General features: G+C 38.1%; 1 protein-coding gene across 2 annotated transcripts in view; it reads left to right on the top strand.

Moving 5' to 3' along the window:
- The window catches only part of LOC129267226 (uncharacterized), a 171,341-nt gene extending 145,853 nt beyond the window's left edge, over positions 1-25,488 (top strand). For both annotated transcript variants that reach the window (XM_064103566.1, XM_064103565.1), the window contains 27 exons: positions 80-292; positions 1,323-1,599; positions 2,071-2,215; positions 3,150-3,285; positions 3,734-4,288; positions 4,658-4,826; positions 5,235-5,454; positions 6,014-6,167; positions 6,786-7,048; positions 7,901-8,137; positions 8,766-8,960; positions 9,429-9,632; positions 10,142-10,315; positions 10,982-11,299; positions 12,649-13,158; positions 13,401-13,754; positions 14,189-14,351; positions 14,955-15,118; positions 15,522-15,659; positions 16,975-17,106; positions 17,782-17,998; positions 18,399-18,728; positions 19,457-19,784; positions 20,238-20,403; positions 20,802-20,969; positions 22,166-22,330; positions 23,438-25,488. In XM_064103566.1, the coding sequence (XP_063959636.1) occupies positions 80-292; positions 1,323-1,599; positions 2,071-2,215; positions 3,150-3,285; positions 3,734-4,288; positions 4,658-4,826; positions 5,235-5,454; positions 6,014-6,167; positions 6,786-7,048; positions 7,901-8,137; positions 8,766-8,960; positions 9,429-9,632; positions 10,142-10,315; positions 10,982-11,299; positions 12,649-13,158; positions 13,401-13,754; positions 14,189-14,351; positions 14,955-15,118; positions 15,522-15,659; positions 16,975-17,106; positions 17,782-17,998; positions 18,399-18,728; positions 19,457-19,784; positions 20,238-20,403; positions 20,802-20,969; positions 22,166-22,330; positions 23,438-23,614 (6,272 nt within the window). In that variant the 3' untranslated portion in view covers positions 23,615-25,488. The remainder of the gene's footprint in view (positions 1-79; positions 293-1,322; positions 1,600-2,070; positions 2,216-3,149; positions 3,286-3,733; positions 4,289-4,657; positions 4,827-5,234; positions 5,455-6,013; positions 6,168-6,785; positions 7,049-7,900; positions 8,138-8,765; positions 8,961-9,428; positions 9,633-10,141; positions 10,316-10,981; positions 11,300-12,648; positions 13,159-13,400; positions 13,755-14,188; positions 14,352-14,954; positions 15,119-15,521; positions 15,660-16,974; positions 17,107-17,781; positions 17,999-18,398; positions 18,729-19,456; positions 19,785-20,237; positions 20,404-20,801; positions 20,970-22,165; positions 22,331-23,437) is intronic.
- Positions 25,489-25,880: the final 392 nt, after the last annotated feature.

The raw sequence follows: 25,880 nt of genomic DNA, 5'->3' as shown, positions 1-25,880 counted from the left end.
AAGAAAGCTTGCAAATTGTAAGTCTTTCCCACAGAATCTGCAAGTAATCCTTAACCATTTTTCCTTTGTATAAACCCAGGTACGGGAAACCCTCAGGACTACCCGTGTGAGGAAGGTTACTACTGTCCTGCTAACTCATCCGCACCGACGCCCTGTCCACCCGGTACCTTTGGAAACCAGGTCCAGGCTTACAGTGAGGATCAGTGCGCGGCCTGTCCAGCAAACACCTATAACAATTTGGTGGCTCAGGTCGCCTGCAGGCCATGCGGAAGTGCCTCACACTCAGAACCAGGTATGTTATGCATCTGAAAGGTCCTGTTCACATGGACAGAAAATTCTAAACTTGACATTTTCCCTTACAATCTAGATTTTCAAATAATAAATGTCTGAATATATAGCCCTGTTGATTTTGCACATAAGAGAGCAGCATCAGGCTAAGTACACCTTTGATTTTGAATTATGTATGTAGACATAGAAGTGTTTTTTTGAATGCATTTGAAGAAGGTGACATTGATAGCTTTGCTGGAATTATGAACATAACTGCTATAACATCAAAACTGGTCAAAAGGTGACAGCTGACAATTAAGTCAATGATAGTCAAATGGCAGTAAATTAAGAATAAAGAGTGTATGTCAAATAAGGACTTGGGTTATTTTTCCATTCATATCTGTCACTTTTGGATGGAATTCCAGGATATTAATTGCACACAGGTGTGGGTCAAAAATAAACAACAACATCCCATACATGTAACTTAATTTGACTAGGAAGTAGACTCGCATTGTTCTAATGTGCATATACTTGATTGTTATCCATTTGATTATTATCTATTTTCTTCATGTATTGGGTTTTTTAACTGTCATGAAATATTACGTAATGATAGTTTTTATCATTTTATTTATTTCTCAGAAAGTACAACCTGTACCTGCAACAGCCTTTACTTGATTGTTATCCATTAACTTATTATCGATTTTTTAATTGTATTTTTTTTTCTGTCGTGAAATATTACATAATAATGTTATGTTGTACCGGTGTGTTGGCTCAGTTGGTAGAGCGTCCGTCTCACAACCGGGAGGTCGGGGGTTCAAACCCTGGCCGCGTCAGACCAAAAGACGATAAAAGATGGGAGTTGCTGCTACCCTGTTTGGCGTTCAACTTCAACGATTAAAAGGATAGAGCCTTGTCGATCTGGCTCTGCACAGAGGCTGCCGGGCCCACGATCAATTGGGCAAAACAAATTTTCAGAGTATTTCATTTCTGATATCTATTTGGAACAATAAAAAATATGGATTTTTTATTGATCTTTTTTACTTTATTATTATTAGGAAGTGCAACTTGCACCTGCAATGGCCTATACCGGTCCTTCCAGATCCTCGACGGCTCCTGCGAGTGCCAGTCGGGCTACGTCTTCTACGACGAAACCGACCAGGAGCAGGAGGAGGGTAACGGCGACGGTGACTGCCAGCCGAGGGTCGACCCCCGCTGCGAGCTCAATCAGGTCCACGACTCCAGCACCCGTGAGTGCGTCGACCCTGCCGAGGTGAACTGCACGGTGCCTTGCGAGAACGCCGGCGGTGGAACGTATGATGCGACTCTTGCAAGGTAAGATTGGATGTCCAGCAGGTATCATCTAACATCCCAATTTTTACATTTTTTCTAGATGATGAGAATTCTTTGGGAGTTCTTTGGTACTCTGAACATCTCATCTCTTTGGTGGCATGTACATTGTAGATAATGCAATATTAGGTAGTGCAAAATTATAGTGAACTACAAGTTCCCATTTTAGGATATGCACTTTAGTATGCAGATAAAGCTTCGACACCCAAGCTACATGTACATGTAAATGCAAACAAAAAACACCTTTTTATGTACATTTTCACCCTCTTAAATCTGCAATGATAAGTTGAATCAGTCTTACATCTGCATTCAAATTTGCACTTCCATAATTTAGCTGTATATGCTGTATTGAAATTGACAAAAAAAATATGAATAATAAAAAAGAAAGATTTACAATTTGTTTAGCTTATTCTGATGCAAATTAATTTTTAACAAATGTTTTAATATGCATTTCAGGTGTGTTTGTAATGTGTACACAACCGCGGAAGAGATCTGTGATGCAAACTGCACCGCAAACATGCCAATGACTATGACTTCAGTCGATGCTACCGGACAAGTGACCATAACATCTAGCGATGGATATGGAAGTACCATCACAAGGGTAAGGATGATAGCATGGGAACAAGAAAGGCAGCGCATGTCAATCTTGATTTAAGCATACTTAAATGAATCTACATGTAATTATTGTATTTAATTCGTATAAACTATTTTCAAATCTTCATGTAAATGACTCGCACATCCTGGTATCGGTAGTATGTAGTGGGTGGTGGCATTGGTGATGATGATGGTGGTAATGGGGATGATGATGATGATGATGATGATGATATCAATGTTTGTAGTGATGATGATGATGATTATAATGATGATGATGATGATTATAATGATGATGATTATAATGATGATGATTAAAATGATGATGATTATGATGATGGTGATGATGATAACAATGTTTGTAGTGATGATAATGATGATTATAATGATGATGATGATGATGATTATATTGGTGATGATGACAATGAAGATGATGTTTAAGGAGGTAACAATGATAATGATGATTGAAATTATGATGTTAATATTAATGTCTTTGTCGATGATGATGGTGCTATTAGTAGAGATATACATGTAACTAGGATTAGCTACATGTATGTATCGAAGGAGGATGTTTAAAGTGTTTAAAAAAGAACAAGACCAGACAGCCGAGTGGAATGTCATGCTTCTGGTTTAGTTTAGTTATATTTGCCATGTAAAAATCATAATAAAATGCATTGTACAAATATTCGAATAAATATACAAATGCTTAAAAGAATGCGGATGGATCACTCTGTTCAGAGCCCTTGATATATTGGCTCTGTACGTCCTACAGGTCCAATATTCTGTCAGTTTCTCAGCAATTACAAAATATTTTCTAGTTATGCTTGCAGATACTGGGTCTGGGTGGTCTTTCCAATGGTTTCTTTTCAAATTCACATTTAGATTGTTTCCACAACTACTATTTATCTTTATGAATCCCTGATTGAATTTCCATTTCCAACCAGAGCTTATCAGGAACTATCGGTCCCAACGTACACACTACGGGACAGAAGAGGACAGAGATGTGTGAAACATCCTCAACGGGTACCACTTGCGTCATTCCTACAGATGTGGGCGATGTCGATGCTTTCACCACAGAAGGTAAGTGGGGACCAGAGTTTTGGTTCTTACCTGACTGGATTACTTTCCATGGAGTGGGTAATGTGTGTACGTAGTATGTGGGCAAGACTGATTTGACAAGAGTGATGACAGATGTCCATGAGTAATAAATAAAAATTAATATTAAAACAGAGTAGGGCAATTAAACAATAAAGCAGTCAATTTTTCTCAGGCAAATCATCAGCAGAAAGCACAGTTTTTTAACCAGAGTTATAGTCCTGTTTCTGCTAAAGTTTGAATTTGGTTTATAGGCTGATCTTGAAGATCAAACTAATTTTTACGTCGATAAGGCAGAAATCATGTTGCCATGATAACGGTACTGTGTTACAATTACACTTAGGATGATATTAAAGATCAGACCAGTTCATTCGATTTTGAATTTAAACGGAAGGCATAAGAATTGTCTTTGGATTGCCTTTGTCGCTTGCAGATTCGACAGTGGTTGTGACCACATCGCTCTACAGCACTTCTGAGACCTATGCCTCTTCTGACTCCTACACCACAATGAACTACTCCATGGGCTCCACCGGCGCATCAAGACGTCGTCTCCTGAACACCCAGTCAACGACAGGAGTGAGCGGCATCGAGAACCCACTGGTCTGCCTGGAGCTTGAGGACCTCATTCTTTTCCGCGTCAACATTGACCAGTCCGACCGCTCCCTCAGCAACTACCCAGTCTACCGGAAGGACCATCTCTTCAACACCAACCCGACCTTCGACTACAGCGAGTTCCGCGACCTACGATTCTCCGTCCTGAACACCAACCTCTCCATATCGTTCTTCGCCCATGTCTTCACGGAGCCGGGTCGCTATGTCTTCGCCGATGCGCAGGAGCCCAGCTGGGAGATCATAGTGGCTGTACAGGAGCAAGACGTCTCTTGTGATAACATCAGGATTGGGCCCTCAAGCCCGTCCAACCTGGTCTCGCAGGATATCAGCAAGAACAATGATCTGAATGAGGAACCAGACTGGGGTCTCATTATCGGTAAGAAAAACGAGGGGAACATTGTCGGTCCTGCATGGCTGGGTCTGGATTCACTTGGTCTTACAAGCAGTTGGTCTGCTTCTCAGATAGTCTAATACCACATAGACTAAACATACTTGGCCTACTCTTGTTTGGTCTAATTACCATTTGGTCTACATTACATATAGGTCTAATACCTTCTTTATAGTCTAATTATCATCTAGTTTAATGTGTAGTTGGTATTGTCTACTTACGATTTTGGGGGCTTATACAGAAACATCTTGGAAAGTTCTGAGAGATCGTAATAGACCATTTGTCCACAGGCTTTTTTTCCCAGAGAGGGACTTACACGTACATAAAACAAAATTGTTTTTGTCCATTTTTGACCAGGCATGCTGGCTTTCCTTGGAGCCTGTATCATCATGCTCGTCATTGCTGTCATCGTCTGGAGGCCCAAGGATGCTGGGATATATCCGATGAAAGCCTGGAAGCCCAAGTACCGCGCCCTCGGAGCCCCGCCCAAGATTCCCACGTATCTCCAATACAAGGACCAAGAACGGTGAGTTGACTGTCATTGAAATCCTAGCTACATTTATTTAGCTCAGGAGATGCACAAAGGTTCGGTTAGGACTGACTGGCTTTGTTATCCAAAGAATCGGGTAGAATTTTGTTAATGAGCCAGGTCTATGCATAGCTGAGGTTGGTTATTTTATCACTCAAATTGGATTTTGTGTCTAGTTTCATTATTTTTATGTGATTCTCATAATTCTCATGTATGGACCCAAAGTCCTACACTTTCTGTGAATTTGTATGAATTCTGTGTTCTTCCTACATTTTCTGTTAATTTTCACTGTTTTCAATGTCACTTTGAGCTTGGGACATTGGCCTAATGTCAGGTTGAACTGTCGCTCGGACCGCAACAATTGCAATGTCCTCAGGTATTTTGCACTTGTCTTGTCTCATGCAGGGAAGAACTGATGGCCGGCACCACTGTAGCCAGCGCATCAGCCGTTGCTGTGTCAGGGATGGCCTCAGGCAAGCCCACCCTCCTGGAGGACTTCAATGTGCGGACTCTGTACGACAAGCTGGAAGACCAGACCCTGTATCTCTCTCAGCAGCTGGCCAAGCAGCAAGAAGATCTCCAGGGTTTCTATGAGCGCATGTCCAAGCAGACGGATGGACTGAAGGTAGGGTTTTGTTTACCTCTATGAAGGTATTTGTGTTTCTTTTGAAAGATTGTACCATTCATGGCTCTTTACATTGGCATTTGCTTTAGTAGGATTTGTATTTTCTAATTTGAATCATCATCATGATACTTGTTATCACCATCATCATAATCATCATGTTTGTCATCATCTACATTGAAATGCAGAGCGCTGGAAGCTAGCTGCTTGAGCTACAGCCGGGGTAATAATTTCCAAGTCCTTTGGAAGCGCATAGAGACGTTGTTCATAATGTGTTATGCGCTATACAAGAACTGACTATTATTATTATTGTCAACATCATCATCATCATCACCATGGTCATCACTATCATTACTATCATAATTACATGTATAACATTCATTTTAGCAGGTATTTACTTAAATAGCCTTTTTTTTCATTTTGACTCATCTCATCACCACCACTACCACCATCAGTATTATTCTGAAAGTATTATTTCTCATTACAAACATTCCTGTCCTTAATCATATGCGCCACTTTCAATGCATCTTTATTTTCACTCCATATTTTGTAATCGACGTAGGATCTCCTGGTCAACCTTGATGTGACAAAGCTCGAACGTCTCTCCGGCCACAGACGAGGACGCCGCAGTAGTGGTTCGAGCAGTGACAGCAGTCGCAGTGGCCATGATATCCGAGTCATGAATTACTCTTCAAGCCGTACCTATAACTTCTCAGGTGAATAATCAAAGACATATCCTTGGAATTTATTTATACAAAGTAATCTGCTGGTTGTTGCAAGTGATAGTCACATTTCAAATCAATCTCTGTAAATTAGGAAATGCTTTAGTAGTAGGTGTATTGATGATAAAATTCATTTCTGACAATGTGATGTTTCGTGTTTAAAGATCAATTGAATTTGTGTACATAATATTAGTGGTCAAAATCATATTTTATGATAATAATTTTGTTTCAGAGATTCCTGAAACACTGTAAGTGGTAATCAGGCCCACACTAGGGAAGTCTACATTTTCATGGACTCTTTATCTTCCAAATATTGATATTGTATGTCTTTTTGGGTTGCTTAAAATTTATATGAAATAGATTACAAACTTAGAAATAAAAGAGTAATTTGAACCATAAAAAATCGGTTAATTCTTTTGGTTAAAGGAAAAAAGATCACCATTCAATTGCATATGTGCAATTAATTGTAAGACCTAAGAATGATAATGGGAATTAAATTGGCATGAAGTTGGTTGAAAAGTTTGACAGTACTCTCTATGAAGAGAGAAAGCTATTACATGTACATGCATTTCATATCAAAAATATCTTTATTTGGTTGTTTTGATTCTTCAGGATCTAACAGGAGGGAGCAGGAGCTCATGGAGGCCCTGCAGCTCCTCCTGGAGAAGCTCAACACCGGTAAGATCCCTCTGAGCCAGGAGATGCTCCAGCAGGCTGGGCTCGCGTCTGGTGGATCCATCACAGGGGGTGTGGTCTCCGGGAAGGGAGCCACTGTGGACAAGCTCCTGGTGAAACAGAAGGCGGAGCGCATGCACCTTGACAAGGAGCTGAGGGAGGAGGCAGAGAACGAGATGGAGAAACTCCTGGCGGAGCATGTAAGATCACTTGTTTGATTTGATTTTGAATTGATTTCATACACTGTACAACTGGGTCCGGTTCTAATATCAAATGCAAAACTTTGTAACAGATATACCATAAGCCAATCATTCAAGATTCAATTTTTTTTTTTCAAATGTCCTTGAACTTGACATTTTATTTTGAACATGTATTTGTACTGTTACTCTGATTATATATCATTTTGTTGAACGGAAATAAATAAATCTAAATCTAAGGATTTCAGTAGCTTTTAACTGTTATTGCAGAGTTGTTATTATAACAAATTTAATAAAACAGGACCCTCATGAAGTCCTTACTAGGTTCTACAAATTGCAAGATGTTTTTGGTGGTCTCAACTAAATTTTCATTTGCAAATAGCCAACAGAATGTACCAATATTTCATCGTTTATTCACTAGTTGAAAAATGATTTTCTATTATATTTGTGGCAGATCATAGGGCGATCGTACAAAAATGGTCTTGCATTTAGTATTCCACATGATGCTAGGTCAGGTATTTCATCATCACTTAAAATTAATTGACCGACAAAAATATTGTACTTACAGATGTGAAATATGCTGAAATAAGAACTTGTACAAGTATGGGATGACGAAATAGAAAGAAAATTTAAAATGAACCAAACAACTTATACAAAAAATGAAGATTTTATACTTGTAATATTACTCTTATGCTTTAAAAATTTCAATTGAATTAACCAGAAGGAAACCTTTAAAAGAATAAAATGAAATTCAATATGGAAAGAGAAACTGAATTTTTTACCCTATCAATTCATGCTTCTTTGTATGTGTATCTTAATTACACGTACCTCCTTCCGTTCACTTGTATATACTAGGATGAAAGGCGTGCTATGCTCAGTCGACAAATGTCTGAGAATCTCCAAGCCAAGCTAGACCAGGCGACCACGAAGGAGGAGATCGAGAAGATCATGTCCGACCACGAGAAAAAGATGGCCGATTCCCTGGATCAGCTCGACAAACAGAAAGCCAATCAGATGCAGGCTCTTATGAGACGACTCGCTAACAGACGACGAGAGAAAGAGGGCGCCCTCAAGAGACAACACAAGGCAGAGGTCAGCAATATTCAGAATATTCAATGTACCTTATTGAGGGTAGCTGGAATTTGACCGCTAATTTGTTGTCTATGCTATTCTATGTCATGCTGAGAAGATGAATGTTCAAGCCAAATACTACCCTAAAAATATTGGGCAATCATGTCACCTACCAAGACTTAGGGGGGTGACTCACCCCCCCCCCCCCCATCTTACCAAGATCTCCTACGTTGACTGCTGTTGCTTCACAAATTGGCATGCCTATTACCAACGGCATTATCTACAAAACTGGAAGTCTAGTTCTCTGAAAACTATCACAAATCAATGTGTGCTTAGAATCAAAGGTGGACTCTTATCATCGAAATGAATCACCAAAACTGGTTATCTGTTATTTCCAGACTCTTTGTAGGAGTCTTGTCAAATGTATCAAAGAATTCAATTTTACTTTTTTTTATTTTATTTATTTACCACTCGTTGGATGTCCCTATCAGCTAATACTGTTTTTTTGTAGGGGTCCATAATCTCTGTCTGTACATGTACGTCCCCTGTTTATGGTCTAACCATGTGAAGAGTTTTTATATACAGCAGTTCAATTACCAATTTAATTTTTATGAAGCATCTTTGAAACCAACCTCATTCTCTTTCATAGGCCGAGCAGCTGGGCATCAAGCTGGAAGACGCCGGTGAGACCGACCCTGAGGGAGTCCTCCAGAGCCAAGGCTTAGACCTGGACCTACTGATGGCAGAGGAGAACGCAAGTAGAACCAAGGACCAGGCTAACATCAGCAGGAATCTGGCCAAGGAACAACAGAAGATGATGTCTGATAACATGAACAATACTCTGGTATGCTTGGTCTAAACCTCTTGGTCTAAATTTGTGTTAGGCTTTCTTCATTTGGGCTAAAATATGGGGTCCACATTATTTTTTCTAACTGGTACATGGTCACATTTGAAATGGTGTTATGCTTTATTTGGGAGAGACCAATATGTTCTAAAATTATAAGTGTGCTCTATTAACAGATGTAGTATGTACTTGGTGTAATCTGTTATGGGTTTTATGCATCACTTTGTCCATCTTCAAGATGTGCTACTTTTGGGGGGCTTTTGGTCCACATTTATTTATTAAATGACTAATTAGATATGGTTTATGCATGCTTTGTCAAAACCACTTGGTTTCATTCTAGATGGGCTATCTCCATTTGGACAAAAAAAAACTTTGATCTATGTTTCATCGTCTCTAAGGCTCTACTGTAACTGAATATGGAATAAAATGAATCCATAAAACATGATTTCGATAAAATTTCTTCAATAGACCAACCTTGAAGAGAGTGGTGTCCTCTCGGAAAGCGATGTCAGCGACCTGAAAGGAGAGCTAGAGAGCATGGAAGACCAGCTGAATAGGAAGATGGCAAAGAGAAAGTCTGACCTGAACAGGAATATGAAGAACAAGATGGCGGAGAAGAGGCGTAGGAAGACAAAGAAGCTTCAGACGCAGCACGATAAGGAGCTTGAGAAAGTGAGTTGAGTCAGTTGGAGGTGGTGGTGGTGGAGATGAGACTTTTTGAGGGGGAGAATGTTCATTGATCATCAGTATCTTTCATAATGATGATGGTGTACATGGCTATGGTGATCTTGATCATGATGATGATGATGATAACATTGATAATGGTGATGATTATGATGATGATCTTGATGATGATGATCCTGATGTAGGTAAAAAAATCAAACAGTGACGATGATGATGATCGTGATAATGATGGCAGTATGTTAAGAATTATTATTTTCATGTTGATGGTGATAATGTAGAGGATGCTGGCGATAGCGATCATGTTGACAATTTTAATGATAAAGATGACCATGCTGACAAAAATGTCGATTTTTATGCTGCTCGCTATCTTGAAATAGGTGATATGCACACAATTTTCTATAGAATCAATTAAGTAATCTAAACACTTGCATTTCAAGATTCTCAGTCAGTTATCACATTGTCACCATGACAACCGCATCTTTACAAATCTCCCACAGTGTACATCCAGTGAGGAGGCAGAGGAGGTGGAGGAGAGACACCAGAAGAGAATGGAAGCCATGGAGAAATGGTTGGACAGCGAAGAGAATCAGCTGGCACAGAGTATTGAGAAAGAGATCGGTAACCAACATGCCAAGGAACTGCAGGAGGGGCACAAGGAGATCCTTGATAAGGTAAGTGGAATGTGCGAAAGAAGTAAGAAAGAGAGAAAGAGCCAGAGAGAAGAGATGAAAAGACAAGTGAAGTAAACTAGAGACAGGATAAGAAGGAGGAAAGTTGATAGAAGAGGGAGTATTGAGAATGAGATGGATTATTAACAAGCTAAAAGGAAGTCCAAGGACATAAGGAGATCATTGATAAGGTTAGTGGAAAATGTGAGAGAGAGGAGAGAAGAGAAGACAGGGGAAGTGACTAGAGATTGGAGAAGGAGGAGAATTGATAGAAGAAGGAATGTTGAGAATGAGATGGGTTATCAGCACGCCAATGAACTACAAGAGGGCCATAGGGAGATTCTTGATAAGGTTAGTGGAAAATGTGTAAGAGCAAGGATAGAGAGACAGAGTAAAAGCTATGTGAAGAAAAAGTGTGTGGGTTTGTGAGTAAGTAGGCAAAGATAATAGAAGGGAGAGATAAAAAAGGGGAACCAAATTGAAGAAGTAAATATTGCGAGAGAAAGAGATGAGAATGGGAGAGATATATCAAAAAAAGAGGGTATGAACAGAAGAAAAAGAAAAGCAACAAAGGGAAATCACAATCCGGAGAAATAAGAGAGAGAAAAAAGCGAAAGAGATGGGAAATATATAACAGATTTGTTTGTGTTTTTTTTTTACCTACAACAGCTCGCAGACTCTCATGGCGTAGATCAAGTCACGCAACAGCGCCTCTTAGATCAGCTCCGTCGCAACAACGAAGACATCTCCTACGAACTCGGCGTCCAGCGTGAGCAGCAATCCTCCAACCTCAACGCCAAGCTTGCCGCCCGTAGAGGGCGTCGTAAACAAGACATGCACCGCCTCGCCGAGGAGGAGGCGGCTCAACGCATCCTCAAGGAACAAGAGAAGGCTGTTGGGAAGAAGGATGATGGGGGCGGGTTCAGCATAATGGGCGTTGCAGAAGACACTCCCATCAACATGGCAGAGCTTTCAATGGAAGAACAGGTGAGGAAATAATGCATTGTTATATTTAGCATTTAGAGGCGCTTTGATTAGGAGGTAATCTTGGAACCTGTGTAGTGTTTCATGAAGCATGTTGCCTGTTTCAATTTTACTTTAAGCCAATCAGATGCAATTATTTCAGTAGCTTAAAACAAATTTCGAAAGAAAACAATGATTACTTGTTTCATGGCATGCTCCCCTCGTGTCAAGGGCCCAATCGCTCCAACTGTTCTTCTCTGTATTTTTATTTTGAAATGTTGAATGAAATAATGATAATTTCAATTCAATTCAATTCATTTATTTGACATCCTTTAAAAACATATGTACAAGTATACAACAACAAAGGAGTACAATAATTCAAATCACAGTATAAGCGATAAAAAATTGTCAAAATATAAAAGAAATGAAAATAAAATGTAGCGGATGTAGGAAGTCAGAAAGGCCATTGACCTGTCAAAGCCGACTCCCTTGATTACTACATTATGGTACGATTAAAAACACAAATAGAATAGTGTCCAAAAAACAAACAAACAAAACAGACACGAACACATTGAAATCAATCCCCCCCCCCCTCAGATAGGCAGTTGGAATTATTAACTATAAGTAGACAGTTGGTTTTGTTTCAATCTACGTTTCAATGATGAGAATGTAACAGATAATTTTAAAGTATCGGGTAAATTATTCCACAAGTTTGGTCCTTTATAACGAATTGTAGATTTAGAAAGCGTATAACGAAAGAACGGTATATATAATTTGTTTGAATTTCTCGTTACATAATTATTTATACTGCTATTAAATATAAAATAAGTATTAAAACAAGATGGAAAAATAGAATTTAAATTGAAATATTTGTACATGAATAAAATAATTTGTGATTCATAAAGTTCATTTAGCTTTAAAAGTTTTAGCTTAAAAAATAAAATCTGTGTGTGAGCTCGAAAAAAGGAATTTGTTATTACCCTTATTGCACGTTTTTGAATCACATATATCCTTTGGAATAAATATGATGCACAGCCACCCCAGATAATCAGACAATAGTTCAAATGTGGCAAGATCAAGGTATTATATATATTTACAAGGATGCGTAATGGTAAAACTTTTTTGACTCTGTTCAATACTCCAATGGTAATAGCTGAGCATTCTTGAATCCTAATTTTTGTTTGTAAGCTTATATCTACCTGTCTTTATAACTCTGTAATACATGAAGTAGTAATAGGTAAACAGGTTTATTTTCCTTTAAAAAAGCTATTACGATGTTAGTATTTGGAGTAATTGATCAAGTTTGGCTGTCATCACTGAATATAAAATATGACCTTGTTCAAGACAATACATCCATCTTATCATTTTTGAAGGCTGTTGTCCGGGAGCACCAGAGGGTCCAGGAGGAGATGAAGGAGCATCATGAACAGGACAAGGAAGACCTCCAGAAGAAGCTTAGTGAGGAAGCAAAGACCAAGGAGGCTGAGGAAGTCAAGAAGCTGGAGCGGGAGAAGTCCAAGGTCCTCTCGGAGACCAGGAACAAGCATGCCGCCGAGCTGGCTGCCCGTCAAGACCTCTCCGAAGAGGAGATGAAGCAGCTGCTATTAACGCATGCCCGCGAGCTTGAAGACATCGAGGATCGCATGGAGAGCGAGAGGACACGGCAGCAGCTTGCCGTCAGGGACAGATTGGCAGCGAGGAAGAAGAGGCTCCTGGAGGATCAGAAGAGGAAGCAGGAGCTGGACCTTGCCAAGGAGGCCATTGAGCAGAAGAAGGAGTTGAGGGATGTCCATGGGAAGGTCGTCAAGGAAGCGGAGCGAAAGGAGATGGTGGAGGAGATACAGAAAGCTGGTGGACAGAACACGGATAAGGTCATCAAGGAGGTAAGATGGTTTTGATAATTCTTGATGGGATGTAGATTTTCAATTCCTGTATGGCTGACATAAGGGCGTTAGCTCAAGCGCATGATATGCAAATTTTACATAGGTAAAACTGTGACAGAAAGATTAGGGTACACCTTAGATGATGTCCGGTTGTCAATTCCTAATGTAGTATTGCTCATCTACGTATCACCTTACAGGGTAAAACCTTCGCTACAAACACATATCTTTACACTTTACCATAGGTCCTTGCCAAACGCCAAGCTCAGGAAGCTAGGGACCTGGATGCCCAGTTCGCTGCTGAACGCCGCATAGCCGTTGAGGGCGCTCTCGACAAGCTCCACGACAAATACAATGCCAAACGTGATGCCATGCTACAAAGACACGAGAAGGAACTCGCCGATCTAGCCAAAGAAGACCTCACTCCAGACCAACGCCAGCAACGCAAGGCTGCTCTCCTCAACAAACAACAGATTGAGCTGAATAAGCTGGAGAGGGAGCTAGCGGAAGAGAAAAAGGGTATTGAGAAGGGTGCCCTCAGTGATTGGGAACTCCGATACGCCAGAGCTAAGCTGGAGATGAAGGAAAGGCACTACCAGGTAAGAAGGAAGCAGATTTAGAGACATGTGAATGATTCCTGCACTTGAGAAAGGCATCAGAACCTTATATCAATCCTGAGTTTTCTGTTTTCAAATATCTGTCTTAATAATGAAAATACCGACATGCTTATAAAGCGCATATCACCGCAAAATGCATCACTCTGTGCTCTTTGAAGGAGACAGAAAAGCTGTTTTCTGGCTTATTAGCACCATTCTAGCACTTACCCTCAAGCCCAATGACATAAAGTTTTGTAATCAGTCAAAAAGAGGCTTTCGCCAATCAAGATTGTTTTTGCATGCACATGGTTCTCAACACACTGACTATTGGCCTCAATGTTGAGATGAGGTGATGATAAAAGTGATTACGAAAAAAATTATGAAAATAAAAAATTAGGAAGAAAGGCAAACAGTATTTCTTGGTCTTTGTATGGTAGGAGTATGCCGATGCTCTGAAGGATTTGAGCTCGGAACAAGATGCTGACCATGTGGTGAACGCTGAACAAGCAGCAAAGGCAGCTCAAGAACTTGAAGAAGTCAGACAGAAGCTGGAGTCCGAGAGGATGGCTAATGAGGAGAGAATCAAGAAAGAGAGAGAAGGTAAGGAATAGATGAGGATGGTGATGATGATGATGGTGATTGTGGTGGTGGTGGTGATGATGATGGTGTTGATGACGATGATGATGAAGCTGTTCATGATGTGTTTGATGATGATAATGATTCTACCGTCTTATTTTGGTTTATTTCCAATTAGTCTAATGCCAATTCGTCCAATTGCCAACTCGTCTACTTTCATTTAGTCTACCATCAGTTTGTTCACTATCCACATGGTTTAATTGCCAAATTCGTCCACTCACCATTTCGTCTAATAACCAGTTGGTCCAATAGCGATTAGTCCATATACCATTTGGTCTAATTGGACTAAGTGTTAATTGTGCAAAATGAATGAAAATGAAATGGATATTAGATCAACTGGTTATGAGACGAAATAGTCATAGATGATATGGTGATTAGATAAAGTGATGATTGGACCAAATGATTATTGGATCAAATGGTTGTTAGACGGAATTTTGATAGACGGAATGGCATTAGACTAAATGAAGGTAGACCATGTTGTGAGTAGATGAGTTGGCAGTAGACAAATTGGCAATTTACCCTTATTTCCTCTAACAATATGTATAACATTTCACTTTGGACCTCTAGAATTTGAGGAGAATGAGAAGAAGAAGATGGCTCGAGAATTGGAGGAATATGAAGGCAAGCTATCGGATGAAGAGAAGAAAGATAGAGAGAAGAATGGAAAGAGAATCAACGCTCTCAACAAAAGGAAGGAACAACTCATCAAAGACAAGAAGAAGAAACAAGAAGTGAGTTTTTGTTGTTGGTCTTTTTACACATTTTTTTTTAACAGACATCAGTTAACAATAGTAAATAATATCAATGATAAGTACTTCTAATGCACACTATCTAATGAATATAAACTAAATATGAATGAATCATCAAGGCGTTACAAAAAGAAGACACACTAATACTCCTATCAACATTTGCTATGCAGGTGTTATATATGTACCTGTTGATGCAAACATGCAAACATCTATATCATTAGATTGGCATACTCCCCAGGGAGTGGAGATGGTACTCTTTATGTGTGGAAAGATGATGGATCAAATTATCAAAATAATAATGTATGTACAGGGGTTAGAAATATTAAGTAATGAGTTTATTATTTTCTCTGCTATAAACAAATTTCTCTTTTTCTTGGGTTTTTAGGAGAAATTAGCGGCTCTGAAGGAGCAAGGAGCAAGTCAGGAAGATCAAGACAAGATTCTTGCTGAGTTTGAGAGAGATCTACAGAAAGTGCAAAATCAAATGGATGCGGACAGACTGAGAATGCAGAGTGAATTAGAGGTAGGGATAGATGGATGGATGGATAGATGGATAGATAGACGGATGGATGGATGGATGGATGGATGGATGGATGGATGGATGGATGGATGGATGGATGGATGGATGGATGGATGGATGGATGGATGGATGGATGGATGGATGGATGGATGGATGGATGGATAGATAGACAGATAGATATTAGGCAAATACATCTAGAAGGATCGATGAATACGTAGACAGCAAACTACTGTTGATAAAATCTTTTCTGAAGTTTCTGAACTACTCAAGTATATTCAGAAGTTTATTCCAACTACAGTATATGAAGAGCTCGCTTGCAAAAGGGGTTAGGTCAATTTTTTGATTTTTATGTCTCAATGTATAGATTTTTAGTAGCTCTATAAGATGATACCAAAGAAAAGTTGAAATTCCTATTAAAAAGTGAACTAAAATGGCAAAGAAAAGCCTTTTTTTTTTTTAAAGGGGTTAGGTCCATTTCAGTTTAGTTGCAAAAGGGGTTAGGTCTACGCAGAATTATTTTGGAAAAGAATATCATAAAAAATATGAAGAAAGGTAGATTTCTTTTATACCCAATTTCATAATCTCATGGAAGAGTATCATGAAAATTAAGTTTCGCATAAGAATATAGCAATATGGGAGAATAAAAAAAATGATTTTCTTGGAGTGGACCTAACCCCTTTTGCAACAAAACTCTTCTGAAGAACTCATTTGTCAAAAGGGGTTAGGTCCATTTTTCATAAATTTTACTGTTTTCTGTCTCTAAACCTCTAAATTTCTAGTCACTCTGATGATACGAAAGAAAATTTGAAATTCAAATGAAAACGTGAATGAAAGTGGCAAAGAAAAATCACTTTTTTGATCCAAAGAGATTGGATTCATTTCAGTTTAGTTGCAAAAGGGGTTAGGTCCACAATGATAAATTTTTTTTAATGTATAAAAAAAAATTGAAGACAGGTAGATTTCTTTTATACCCAATTTTATGTTCACATGATAGGGTAGTACATCATGACAATTTAGTTCTCATAAGAATATTGCAATAAGTGAGAATAAAAAACATGGATTTTCTCGGAATGGTCCAAAGTGGACCTAACCCCTTTTACAACTAAACTCTTCATATGCATAACACTTTCATTCTTCAGCACACCATTCTGCTGGCAGGGAAGTTTCAGTTAATGATCCAAGTCTATACACAAATCAATTACCCAACAGAGTTTGTAAAAGTTTGGAAATATTTTATAAACACCACTTTACTTAATGAAAAGCTGAAGATACTTAAGTAATATTTAGCAATAATGCTGAACTTCTTTTTTACTTGCAGGAGAGGATCAAAAAGCGGAAGGAGGAAAGACGAAAGGCCAAGGTAGAACAGGTACAGGGCCAAGTGGAAGAGAACATAAAGGAGAAGGAAGAAGAACTGAAATCAGAAGAAGAGAGGATGAAGGCGGAAGAGGTAAGAAGATGGAGTGAACGAAAGAGGAAAGAGTGAAATAGAAAGAAAGGAAGTATATTTGAGTGAAAAAAACAAGGGCTCCGTAACACAAAGATAAGCGATCAATCGCTAAATGAACTGATCAATCAATATCAATGTTACACGCGCATTTGGTTTAAAATACTGACCAGGGACCAATCAGCGCGGTTCTTTCATATTTGCCATCAATCGCAAATCTTTGTGTTCCGGAGCCCTGGAGAAATAAAAGATTATAGTGACGGACCAACATATAAGGAGCAGAGGAATTATAAATATATAAAAATTGTGGAATTCTATGAGATACATAGTACAGCAACATGATTTATGGCATTGTCATGGTTCAGTGGTTATGACTCTTGACTTTCAATGAAAGGGTCCAAGGTTCCAATCCTATTCCAGGCATCAATTCCTCCAGCAATCCACATTGTGCCGCACTCGACCAAGTTGAGATGAATAGGTACCAGTAGAATATATCACCTTGAAAACTTTAGTGCCTGTAATGATGGGTCAGCTGCAGTCGGGTAATGACATCATTACATTTAATTGCAGTAGATATACCAGTAGTAACTGCATTGTATAAAATGGATGCATTATTGAAGGAGTCAGTGTACAAACTAGCATTTAATTTCAAATACTCCTATGTTGTCATGGTAACAGGTCATCTTGCTGCGCAACAGCGTGGAATCAGACCATCTCCTTTCGGACGCCCCTGCCCAACAAGACCAAGCCTTCCCAACGGACTACACCATGGCTGCTGCCCTCAGTGATGCCGACCTGGCCAACCTCCTCATGGCATCACCGCTCTACCGTAAGCTGGGTGAGATCAAACGCACCATGGAGGATGGAACACTACCACAGCGCAAGCGTGGAGAAGGTACGTATCTTTGCCGTACTTAATAGCCAAAAATTGACTCCATGGAAATTGTTTTCTTATAATTTGTACGTGCACACGACACACATATTATTTACCATGGTGCCAGATCAGAATAGAATATCTGCATATTTTTTGTTTTTTACATGTATATGAAGCCACTTCTTTAAAATCATTGAATCAGCTCTAAATATCCAATTACTAAATTTGTAAGGTGTGTAGATTGTTAATTTGTGCTCAGAGGGGCCATATTTAAAGAAAAATATGAACATTACAAAGAGAGTGTGTCAGATAGAAGAGTATTCCAAAATAGAATTGTATATTTTGTATTATTAATAGTATTCCCAGTCTAATTCTTATTATCGAGGCCTTAATGTGTTTTCAATTTCTGTTTATCCTGCAGAAATCTTCACCGACAAAAATGATTCTGAATGGACAAATGACCAGGAGCTTGTACCGATCGACCTCAACAAGCTCTCACCTCGCAGCTTCGTGGCTTACCGCTTTGGATGCTTCGTGGTGCGTCTCGTAGCTGTCCACTGCGGCCACAAGCCTGTGGCACTGCTCATCGCAGAGAAGATCCCAGTCAACGAGAAACTTGTGAGGAACGCTTACCGGAACTCGTTCCACTATGATGATCTGAATCATATCTTGTATGTGAGGAAGGAGAGACTTGGTAGCGTTGGGGAGTTCATGTTGGTTATCATCCACGCTCTCGCCCATATTAAAGCAGGTCAGTTGATATCATCACATAGTTACATTTGTTTCAATAATGGTCGTATTAGACAAAGAATAGAGTGTGACTTGGGGGGTGCTGCAAACAAATTATTATTATTATTGTTGTTAATTATTTGACCAAATCATGATACAACCATAGATGACATTGTACATGGTAAAAACAATTTATAATCAATTGAAATTTCTTGTTTCAAAAAGTAGACCAGCAGTTGAGTGAAAATTTGCAATTAATTTCAAGAAGTATGATTGATTTAGGGACAGAAAATTGACTTGCTATTGATAGCATGTTTCTTGCAACACTCATTAGAGTCATTCTAACAGCACATGGCGCCAAATAATGTACCACCATTGATAACCAAAGACTACGTACAAAATTTACAATGAAAGAAACAGTGTTAACATGATTATAACCGCAAGTAATATCTGTCAAATCATGAAAACAGACAATGATGCTGCTGTTTATAGAAATAAAAACAAAGTTTAGAATTTGGTTATCAGTAAACGTTTATAAGGAATATAGTGCTGATATATATGATGTACCAAAACTATACGAGAACTTATCAGATCCAATTATCTATCCCTTCCAGCCATTCTGTATCATAAAAGTTCAGGGATTGGTTTCCACTCAAGGATAACTGATAAATTTTGTATGTGTATGTGTTAAGTTTTGTGATGGTTTCTAAAGTTGCTCAATGCATGGACCATGTTCCGTATTACTCATAGGTGACATGCGAGATGACACCAACGTTGACTTCTTGCGCGAGTTCCATCTCGCGCTCTCCGTCGTCTGCAACGATCTCTTCTTTGCCCGCTACCGAAGCAAGAACTCGCCGCGGGACACCACCTCCGACCGGGACGGGGAGGGCATCAGTACCCTGGAAGAGCCTCCCCTTGACCCCGCCCAATCCCAGGCCCTAATCGATGCCATGTTTCGAGGAGAACAGCTGGAGACGGAGAAGGAGGACTCGGTGGAGCGGCTCCTTGATGTCAAGCTCCTGCACGGTAGTGATGAGGATGGAGTTCACTTCAACAAGGATCTTCTTTCAGACAGGTAAGGATAAATCATTTGATGGTGATGATGATGAAGCTGTTGTTGATCAAGATAGTGATGGTGATAGTGATGATGACGATGGCGGTGATGTTGATGGTGGTGGTGGTGGTGATGATGATGATGACAGTAGTGATGATCATGATGTTGATGACAGTGATGGCGATGGAGATGAGGAAGATGCTGATGAGAGTGATGTTGATGATGATGGTGATGACGGCAGAGACAACTATGCTTATGATGATGATGGTGGTGGTGATAATGATGAAGATGATGAAGCATAAGTCATCACAGGAGACAAATGTTGTTTCCCTCTTAGGCACACCGCAGGCTGTGTCAGGTTTGTATGCTTCATACAGTATGTCTAGTATACAGTAAAACCATCTCCTAAATTAAATTGGTCTCCAGAAAACTGAACCAAAATACAATTATTCTCCCCTTTATGTTTCTCTTCAGGATGAGCACCTTCAGCAATTTCAGTCTGAACGATAAGATGAGGAACTTCCTCGGAGCTGTGGAAGACAAGATGGTGTTGTCACGGCAACACGGAAGCAGTGATGACGTCGACAGACGTCTCGCCAAACTGACCGGAACGGCAGCAACGTCCAAGTCACATCCTGCTGTGAGTGTCTGTCTTTTACGTTATGAAAACATTTCATTCAGATATATTCCCACAATTTTGTATGTCAGGTGGAATATATTCCAATTTCTTTTTATTGGAAACATTTTGATCTAGTGGTTCTGATTCATACCTTGCAATTAGTGGGCCATGGGTTCAAATGCCAGCCATAGTGTTGATTTCCTTCAGCAAGAAATTTCTTCACACAATGCTGCTCTGGACCCCGCTGAGGAAAATGGGTACCGGCAGAAAGGAATTCCTCCTAAAGCTATGCACACTGAAACCAGTAGCTTACCTTAACTAAGGTAGTACAAGAGTGTCTTTCACTCCTAATGTTGATGTGTGCTCCTTTAAAATTCCTGTAATATATTGTTTTCATTTTCATTAATTGTTTTTTTCAGATGAAGGGTATGAAAGGAACAGTTGACCAGCTTCCTGATGAGCTGAGCGGTACAGCCCTCTGGCAGAGCGTGGCCCAGGGGGCCTCTGCCAAGGAATCAGCCGGAGGTCGCATCAAACTCGCTGCAAGCAAAGCCCAGGATAAGAACCTGCAGAAACAGTTCTTGATGGTAAGTCAACATTTGCTTGAGCTTTGAAGGTTTGCATGGTGGTGAGATCAGATGATGTAAGGTACATGTAGTCCTGAAAATGACTGTTTAGTAATCTTTTGGATTGTAGTTCTTCAAATAACTGATCTCACTCCTGACATAGAGCAGTTTACGTCAAGATCACCAGTTCCTCTAGGAACTATTATCAGAAAGATTACACAATAATTTTTTTCTCCTTGCATGGTGAAACTTAAATCCTCATAATATTGACATTTGTTTTCTGTGCCACGAATAGAAAGCAGATTCTGCACTATGTATCTCCAGACATGCTAACATTTCTGAAGGCTACATAACATAAATCCTTCCACATATTGATTTATGCACATGTCTACTGTAGAAAAGTTGAGAATACTGTATGTAGTGAACACCAAGAATGATATAATAAGAGGAATGTGAACTTATTATGATTGTCAAGACTGCTTTCAGATTTTTTTTTCATGCATTAAACATGAATCACATTAAGCTTGAAAATAATGGAATGATTTGCCGTCCACAATTAGGCACTCTTCATTACTGACTACATGTACAAGTATATTGAGAAAGTTTTTAGAATATACTTGTAACTGTTTAGTAGTTCTTAGATCACATGAATATAAACAATTGATATGTTGCACTTTTGGGATAATGGGGAAAAGAGCTGTGTTAGTAATAACAATAATGGAAATCCTGGAAGTGAGAATGAAATAATGGAAATATGATAATAAGCACAATCGGCACATAATATAACAGGGTTCCCAGCCCATCAGGGACAATTATTTTAATTTTTTCTAGTCAGGGAAAAATCAGGGAATTTGATTTAAGAAATACCTTAAATCAGGGGAAAATGCCTGAAATGAGGGAAAAATCAGGGAATTGTGATCAGCCCAAAAGTCGAATGCACGGTAGTCAGTCAGACTCTGTTATATTTTGTTGCATATCAAAACAACATCCATTGAATGACTGGTTATGGTGGTACTAATTAGTTTTTCATTATTGTTTTTATACTAGAAATACATGTAATTCACTGCAACAACTTGGGAAAACATGCGAAACTGGGAATGGGTTTGAATAACTGTCAGGGGATTTTTTAACTTCATCAGGGACAAAATCAGGGAATTTTTTTTTCTTGAAAAGCTGGGAACCCTGTATAATGAAATTATTTTCCTTTTTCTTTTCAGGATGAGGTCAACTCCCTGACAGACAAGCTTGACAAACTCAACGCAACGTTTGCCGAGCTCAGCACAGAGTACGTCAAGACCCAAGACTCCATCAGCACTATCTGTGAAGAACTGCATTCTCAGAAGACGCTTGCTGAAGAGGAGAAGGAAAAACCAGTAGAAAAGGTGATTTGAATATTAAAATCCCAGTAATATGTTCTATTCCAATTATATAAAATAAAAACAAAATTTAGGTATTAAAGATAAATGAAAGAAATTAACACAGATTTCATGATAAAGTGTGTGAAACCAGACCAGGGGCCTATAACACAAATTAATGATTGATTCCATTGACTACAATGTACAATCAATCGTGGAAATCAAGCGTACGATCAATCGCTAACCTTTGTGTTACGTGGTCTAGATCTGGTACAGTTACATAACCTAAACTTTGTGAAGTCATGAAATCTACTCAGAAAATTGATCACACTGGAGATGGCCAACGCAAATAAGCACATGTGGGACAGTGGAATGTTATTGCTTGCAAAAGGCCCGGCTATTTGCTGTAGTTCCGTGCTTATGTGTCTCATTTCTCAGCAATTACACAATTTCTTCCAGATTCATGTGCCACATAATGTTTATTCATACAAATACGAGATTTGGTGGTTATTTGATTTGTTTTATTATTACAATTCATTCTTTAATTGTTAATACATCTTGCAAGAGCAATAACATCCCACTGTCCCACATGTGCTTATTTGCGTTGGCCATCTTCAGAGTGATCAATTTTCTGAGTAGATTTCATGATTTCACAAAGTTCAGGTTATGTAACTGTACCATATCTGGACCCCGTACCACAAAGGTTAGCAATTAATCGTATGCTTGATTTCCATGATTGATTGTACGTTGTAGTCAATGCAATCAATCGTAGAAAAGTGTTCTACAATTATTGCAATGTTAGCAATGCGAGATAACTTTTTAATGTTATTGGACATCAATGTTTCTTTGCCCTTATCTCTATTTTGAAATCATACTATTAACAGACGGAACCAATGGAGGATTTTTTTTCTTGTTTTCATTTAACTTTTTTTGTGAGATGATGAAACAAGAAAAAAAAATCCTCCATTGGTTCAGTATGTTAAAAGTATGATTTCAAAATAAAGATAAGGGCCAAGAAACACTGTCCAATGTCCAATAACATTAAGAAGTTATCTCTCATTGCTAACATTCTCCATGGCTGTTGATATGTTATCATTCCAATTTAATTGAGAAATCATTGTTTTATTTTAACAGGAGAAGCTGATGAAAAGCACAACAAAACTTCTGAGCGACGCCCAGAACAATCTGACCGACATCAAACTCAAACGAGATGCTCTCTCTAAGAAGATCGACTCATACAGCAAGCTGCTCGAGGAGAGGCAGCAACAATTACAAACTCAACTCAGACGAAAAGAGGTCAAGAAAAAGTAAAAACTCCCCTATTTCAAATAATGGAATAGCCAAATTGCCATAGAGTCATATATTATATAGGCCATTCTATTCACTCTACAAGGGGTGATTTACATATACAGCAAGCGACTTGAAGAGAGGCAGCAGTAATTACAGACTCAATGCAGAACAATAAAAGATTAAGTAGAAATCTGTTTGATATCTGACTCTTGTGCATTTCTGTTTCGAGGGAGTTCATGGCATTGGCTAAAAATTGTATATTTAATTTATTAAATATATACTTTTGAGAATATACTTTGTTGTAGAAATTATCATATTAGTTGATTTTTATACTGAATTGTAAATATTGCTGTGTGCTTTTCACCTTTATTTTCTTGCAATACTCAGAATAAAATTGATATTAATGATTATTGTTGATTATGAACCATGAATGGTTAACAAATTTTGATGATTCTTAAATGCAGAATAAAATTTATATTAATGGTTATTGTTGATTATGAACCATGAATGGTTAAAAAATTTTGATGATTCTTAAATACAGAAGGTGGAAGGATTGTACTTCTTCATCAAATTATTTTTCCTGTTTTACATCATAATACTAAATGAATTTGTAGGATAATATTTCTGAAATAAATGATAACTGTCTTTATAGTATTGTCGCATTGTTCAATTAAAACATAGTCATTAATTGTATCAAATATACTGTGCCTTTTGATATTTTACCTAATCAATATGCAAAGATATTTATTGAAACTATGTACAAAGTATTTTGAAATTTGTTCCGTCCTACATTCTACACCGATATCAGTTTTTCGTATTCCGTATACGTTATTTTGACCGTCCATTAACCCGAGTGTATTTGTTTTCATTGTACATATACAGCAGTAAGGTAATGTGTGATTTTTCACTTAGCATAGAAAGAATATTTCAGTGGTAATTATGAAATTCTGTTCATAAATGTTTAATGGAAGGAATAAAAGCAACGTCTACGTTGATGAAGGTATAAAATTGCCCGGTATCAATCTATTTCAATCACTATCCAATGAGGATAAATTATACTAGATCTGCCATTTATCTGCATCAAACAACACACATAAATCCCATAAACATGATAAAGCTGAGATTTAGGAGAGTTGAGAGTTATTGTATTTCCAATTTTTAACTTGAATTTGTAATGTATAGTCTAGTAATATGTAAAGTGTAATGTTCACGATGATTTATAACAAAATTAGACTCTCCTCATCAATCACAGAAAAAAAAACTTCAAAATGTTTATTACAATAATAGAAATAACGATAACAACAATACTGTGGCTTGTTACATTCCAATGTGCAGAACAAAACTATATATCTTTTCGCTAAATTCCATCCATTTTAAATATTAAAAACACCTTGAAAATTGTATTTAATAGCCTTCATTTGAACATTATTTCAATTTAACCTTGATTTAACAATATTTTATATAATACATGTAGATCAAGTGATGTAACTGTACATATACATGTAATTAAATCATGTGTTGGGTTATAATTCTGACGTTGTGATGGTACATTTCGATCAAATCTATTAGATTTTTTTTTACTTTACCTTATAAATGTGTCATTCAAAATGAGTCTTTCAATGAACAATCAGTGTATTTCGAGTAGTTATTTTTATGTCTTAAAAAATGAAATATATTTGTATATTAGAAGTGATTGTAGAACATATCTTAAATGCTATACATGTATTTCTTGATTAGTAAACAAACCATGTGAACGATTCACTATTTATATTCTAATTCAATTGTGTGTAAATCACTTACTATGTGATTCTATTCATTGTAAATTTGATTGTGTTCAGAGTGTATTTTGTACAAACTATTTTCGAGAAATAAAGTCTAGATTCAGTTGCATTTAATATCTGGTTTTAGTGTTTTTTTTTTTTCCAACTTGAAAACTGGACATTGCAGGCACTTATTGTAATCATGACTAGATAGATATCTCACTAAACATTTGATGGAAGCTCAAGCTGAAAATTTTCAATTTTTCGACTTGACAACATGACACGCTACATGTATGTGAACTGCCACATCACAACTACCAATAAGTCTCCAAAGCCGAATTAGATTTTTATTGGAATTAAAAAACACATCCCAAGCTTTAAAATTATATATAACTTTTCATGATCGATCTGCAATAGCCCACACAATTATTTGATTGAATGGGGAGAAATTCCTTGAGAGCTTCAAATAATAAGGAGAAAATTAAGCTTTGAGATGGGCACACCACAAATCTCATTTAAATTTTGAA

This window comes from Lytechinus pictus, chromosome 8 (assembly GCF_037042905.1).
Source record: "Lytechinus pictus isolate F3 Inbred chromosome 8, Lp3.0, whole genome shotgun sequence".
Taxonomy (NCBI): domain Eukaryota; kingdom Metazoa; phylum Echinodermata; class Echinoidea; order Temnopleuroida; family Toxopneustidae; genus Lytechinus; species Lytechinus pictus.
The sequence above is the reverse complement of the archived record's forward strand: the minus strand, read 5'-3'. Positions and strand labels throughout refer to the sequence as shown.